Genomic DNA, 6141 nt, shown 5'->3' on the forward strand with positions numbered 1-6141 from the left:
TCTACTACTCCATCCTTCGCTGCAGAATTAATTCTATAAACATTCTTCTCAAAAATTAAGCTAAGTTCTAAACACATTCTACACATGTGTAACTAACACTTCTGATGGCAGCTCCAGAAAGTACCCCCCAAATTAAAATTTCATGATGATGAAAATTTCATGATGATGAAAATTCATCATGATCTTAAAATTTCAATGATGGTAAGTAAAGGTAAAAAAAGAAGGAAAGGAACAAGGAGAAAAATGAAGGAAGGATGGATGAATGGAAAGAAGGAAGAAAGAAAGGAAAAAGAATGGAAAGAAAGATCACAAAGAATGATGCAACATCTCAGAGTAATTCTCGATGGTATAGTTCTATGAATCATTTGAACAATCCAGCTTTCAAATCTCCATTTCTGGTTTGAAGTTGAAAATCACAACACTGTTCTTATGAAAAGGAGGCTAGCAAAGTCAGTGTCAGTTAAGTAGATTATTGTCCAACTCAATCTCAGTTTCTTCTTTTGAAAAGTGGGGTGAATGAAAGAAAATATCTCAAAGAAATGTTTTCAAGATGAAATAAAGTCATACGTGTGAAGAAACAAGCACAATCCTAAGTGGTAAGCACTTTGTTGAGATGGCAGTATGATTATCATTCCATTTCTTATAGGGAAAACATGCACACTAACAAATGAAAGTGAAGAACATCAATGTTTGAGAGGATAATTTTGGAGAAACCACATCAGCACTTGATATGATAAGCACTTTAAATCTCAAGTAGGAAAACATAAGAATGACTAAATCAACCTGACCAAACATGAAACTTTATGGACAGCATATAGAGAAGAAAAGTCAAAAAGGAATTACTGAGGAGGTTGTTGAGGACAAATTAGTACAAAAATGAATGTGAAGTCCTGGGTTTTTTTTTGGGAATTGAAAAGTTTAAGAGTGTCTTTTAGGGAGCAAAAGAAAAAGGAGATTTAAATTTGCAACACTTACCATTGGAGCCCAAAATATCCACTAAGTTCTGAGGCCAGTGACCCATCATGGACTAGAGGCTACTGAGCCAAGGAGCCTTCCCAGGGCTCCCTTTACATCCTTGTTCCTCAAACTGTAGATGAAGGGGTTCAGCATGGGGGTGACCACGGTGTACATCACTGAGGCAATTGAGCTTCTCTGGGAAGAATGGGTCACAGCAGAACTTAAGTAGACCCCCAGGCCTGTCCCATAGAACAAGGTAACTGCAGAGAGGTGAGACCCACAGGTGGAAAATGCTTTATATTTTCCTCCTGCAGAGGACATTCTCATTAAAGAGAAGACAATCTGAGAGTAAGAAAAGATGATCCCAGTGAGAGGAAACACACCCAGCAGGGCAGTGGCCACATACAAGAAGATGTTATTGATGAGGGTGTCAGAACAGGCCACCCTGAGAACCTGAACCAGTTCACAGAAGAAATTTGGAATTTCAGTGCCTATGCAGAAGGTTAGCTGCATCATCAGTAGGATATCAATCAAGGAGACAGATAAAATGATGAACCAAGACATCAGGACCAGGAGGCCACAAAGGCGTGGGTTCATGATGACCATGTAATGCAGGGGATGGCAGATGGCCACAAACCGGTCATATGCCATCACACTCAGAAGGCAATTATCCATTCCAGCAAAAATTGTAGAAAAACACACCTGAGCGAGGCATCCTATGTAGGAAATGTCTGTGCTCTGTGCCTGAATGTTCACTAGCATCTTCGGGATGGTGGTAGAAATGAAGCAGATGTCTACAAAGGACAGGTTGGAGAGGAAGAAGTACATAGGGGTGTGGAGGCGGGAGTCAGAGCTGACGGCCAGGATGATGAGCAGGTTCCCAAGCACAGTGACCAAGTACATGGACAGGGACACTCCAAAGAGCAGGGACTGCAGTTCAGGATCCTCTGAGAGACCCAGGAGGAGGAATTCTGAGACTTCTGTGTGGTTTCCTGCTTCCATGTAGCTGGTATGCCTACCAAGGAAGGAGGAAAAAGCAGTGTTCCATGAACATTCAACTGATACCTCAGCAAATCTGCACCTCTTGATTCTACCTTTAGGTGGACAAACTTCACCTTTTGTTGAGTCTTTCCAAGGACAGTGATTCACTCATTCAAGTGATAGCCCATTTCCATCTCAAATATGTGTACCATTCAGACTTTCTTTAATTTTACAGAAATCTCTCTTCTTTGATCTCCTACTCATTGGTTCTAATTCTTCTATTTGAATCTTTGGACTTAAACCAATTTCTTCTTTGATATGACTCTTTCAAAATAATTAAAGACAGTTAAGATATTTTCTTTGATAATCCCCATACTTCTTCCATTCTAATAACCCTATGATAGTGATTAAGACATGGGTTTTCAGCCCAAACAACCTCAATTCTGTGACCTGATGCTTCCTATTATGTCACAGTTAACTCTCATGTGTCTTATATTTTTTTATTTCTAAAAATGTGGTTACTGCTATTATATTCTTTGTGAGGTTCAGAAATGCCTTTGATCACAGTAGAATCTCAATAAACTATAGCTATTATCATTATTAGTCTGTTCCTTTTATGACAACTATTTTTGATACATAACTCTCCAAAGGTACAGCATAGAGCTGTGAATTAGAAAATTGGATCTTAAGTCAGACTTCCTAGAATAGAATTTTGATCCATCAGCATACCATCTGTGTGAGCTTGAGAAAGTTATTTAGTCTGTCTTAACTGCAGATACCTCACCTCTACAATGGGAGTGGTAAATATTCCCTACAATGTAAGACTGATGAGTGAATTAAATGAGATGATGCATGTAATTTTTATAGTGCTATTCCTGTGACATATAGTGGACACTTGATTAATGTGAGCTTCTGTAGTTAAGGTCACAATAATTCAGTTTTCCATGGCTATCATTATTAATATTCCCCTTAAACTAAGGTAGCCATCAAAGATAGAATTATGTTCACTATAAACACAATGGGTCTGTTACCTCTTTTGACCGCCATGCAGCACTTCTAATTAATGAAGATCCCTTTGGCTCCCTCTTTCAGAGACTGCTTGCCAGGTGGATTCTTCTGAGAAGAGGGAAAAGCATGCGGACTACATAGGTAAGAGGAGGGAATAAAATCACAATACCGTTAGAATAAAATACACAGTATTTGTGCTCATGTGTACATGCTTGGAACTGGGAATATATAGTATTAACCAATGGAGTTCATTGCTAAAACTATGCCTGATATATCTGACAAAATATTCAAAGCTTCTGTAAATTAAATCATCTTAAAATTTAAAGGCAAATTTAAGATTTGATTATAATATTCTCCATACTAAAATAAAGATCCACGTTATTAATGCCTAGAGAATCCTACTTGAAGAGAGAAAAAATCACTGAGGACCAATTTATTCTGGGAGATCGGTGGAAAAACCTTCTCTAAAATATGGATATTTGAATTGTGTGAGGAAGGATGGTAATTGTAAATCAAGGGAAATAATAAAAGGGAAGCATTTTGGCTGAGAGAAGACAATTCATGGTCACCCTGAGTAGGTGAGCTGGGGAATGGAAGGGATTTGAGAGGCCAGTTCGGTGGTGAGCAGAGAGTGGGGGTCAGGAGGACAGAATGGGTGAGACTCCCAAGTCCAACATCCTGTACTATTCACTGATGTGCTTCTAACATTAGAAATCTTAGGTTTGTTTGTGGGTCAGAGGATGCAAGTGTGTTTGCTCACCACTCTCTTTCCAGGGATTACATGGTGCCTACCACATACTAGGTAGGTGCTCAATACATGCAAGTGTTAGGTGTATAATAAAGATTGAGACCCAGAGCATCAACTATAGCACAAAGTGAAATCTTCAAGCTCCCGTTTGCCTGCATATAGACACAAAATAGAGTAATGAAGTTAAATCAAATGGATTCATATCTATTTTAAGAGAATGATACATCATGAATAAGTAATACCTACCTAGGAATCAGAACCTGGTTTAATGCTAGGATGTTTGCTAATGTAATTCATCACAAAAATAGGTCAAAGAAGAGAAATCATAAGCATAATCACAATTAAAAATACTTTGAGAAAAGGTAACAGTCATTACTGTGGTTTGCAGCCCAGGCAGAGCCTCTCGCTAAATGAGGAAACCAAAGACAATTTCTAAACACAATAAACAGTTGTTGTTTTATAACTGCAGCCAACAGAATATTCTAAATTAAAAACACTAAAATATCTGTGTTAAATTCATGAACAGACCAAGTCATTCCAATCCAAGTTCAATCATTAGATATTCTCTTGAACATTTAAGGAGACTGGAAAGAGGAGAAAAGGAAACAGGTCTGAGTACCAAACATCAGAACTACATTACTTGTAGATGATGTTGTGAACACTAAAGTGAATCAACAATGATAGTAAATACAGAACGATTAAGTGCTCTCAGTAAGTCAAATCTGCTGTAAAAATAGCTAGGGAATATAATAGAAAAATCCAATCACATGAATAAAATAAACAATACCTCATGCATGATAGATCTCCAGTAAGTAGTTAGTGATTGGACACAGGAAATCAAACAGGAGCCTGCAATTCTGAGAAAGGGTAGAGAAGAGGTGGAGACTCTCCAGAAAATAACTCTCATCACAGACAGGCTCTAGTTTCCAAAAAGAGAGAGAGGAAAACGGAAAGAGAGCTGGAAAGGACTGGGGTCAGTAGGAACTAAAGCACCTTAAAAGTACAGAGACTTCACCATCGTAGACTAAATATATATGGGACTGTCCCAGTCTCATTACTCTCGTGGTGAAGCCCAGTTCCCAATTTCTCTCCTCTTTTCCTTCCAAATCCACCAGCCCTCACTGGAGACACTGACCCTCTCTGACGGTTATCACTGCAGCTTTCTGTTCTCTGACATCTATGCCTGGGAAGCCGAATGGGGTTGCAGTTGGCTAAGATCTGAGAATTATAGGTAAGGGGCAACAGAAATGTGTTTAATGTTTCCAGAGTCTCAAGAGTTGAATACTCAGAGCGTCCCATTAAATAAATTGTTCTATTGACTTTCTTCTCTCCAAACAATTCAGATCCCTTGGGGTACAAAGATAAAAGATGAAAACTTTTCGGGCAATGTAGTGTTTGTGCAAGCAGCAAATGTGGTGAATGGATTTATTTCCTTAAAGGAGAACCTTTTATTTCTTTGACTTGAGTTAAAACTTACAGGGTGTCTCCTAAAGAAAGTTTAATTTCTATAGGAATCTGTCCAATGCACCGCAACATTCACTAGAGTCTATCACTTGGGACATTTGAATCACTTTTTTTTGGGTGGGTGAAGAATATTGGCCCTAAGCTAACATCTATTGCTAATCTTCCTCTTTTTGCTTGAGGAAGACTGTCTCTGGGTTAACATCTGTTGGAATCTTCCTCTGTTTTGTATGTGGGATATCACCACAGCATGGCTTGATGAATGATGCTATGTTTGAACCCTGGATCTGAACCTGTGAACCCTGGGCAGCCAAAGTAGAGTGCGCTAACTTAACTACTGCGCCACCAGGCAGGCCCCCTGCATCATTTCCAGGAAGGTCCCCTGCATCATTTTTTTTAAAGTGAGATATAATCTATTTATAACACTAGAGTATAGTACAACGTGATTCTATATTTGTATATGTTTGGAAATGATCACCATAATCAGTCTAGTTAACATCATCACCACAAGTAGTTGGAATTTTTTTTCTTGTGATGAGAACTTTTTGTTTTTTGAGGAAGATTAGCCCTGAGCTAACATCTGCCGTCAATCTTCCTCTTTTTTTGCTGAGGAAGACTGGCCCTAAGCTAACATCCATGCCCATCTTCCTCTACTTTATATGTGGGATGCCTGCTACAGCACGGCTTGACAAGCGGTGCATAGGTCTGCACCCAGGATCCGAAGCATTGAACCCCAGCCTGCTAAAGCAGAAGGTGCAAACTTAACTGCTGTGCCACTGGGCTGGCCCTTGTAATGAGAACTTTTAAGATCTACTCACTTAACAACTTTCAAATATACATTACATTGTTATTAACTATAGTTACATGCTGTACATTATATCCTCAGGACTTATTTATTTTATGACTGGAAGTTTTTACCTTTTTTACCCATTCCTCACCCCCTCTGGCAACTACCAGTCTGTTCTCTGAATCCATGAGTCTGTTTT

At 38.9% G+C, this 6141-nt stretch overlaps 1 protein-coding gene across 1 annotated transcript; it reads right to left on the reverse strand.

The window, feature by feature from the left end:
- Positions 1-1020: 1020 nt before the first annotated feature.
- Positions 1021-1980, reverse strand: LOC124252486 (olfactory receptor 7D4-like). The gene has a single exon (XM_046686052.1). It carries the CDS (start codon positions 1957-1959, stop codon positions 1021-1023), a length of 939 nt encoding a protein of 312 aa, XP_046542008.1. The 5' UTR covers positions 1960-1980.
- Between the last annotated feature and the right edge of the window lie 4161 nt (positions 1981-6141).

This window comes from Equus quagga, chromosome 14, assembly GCF_021613505.1.
Source record: "Equus quagga isolate Etosha38 chromosome 14, UCLA_HA_Equagga_1.0, whole genome shotgun sequence".
Lineage (NCBI taxonomy): Eukaryota > Metazoa > Chordata > Mammalia > Perissodactyla > Equidae > Equus > Equus quagga.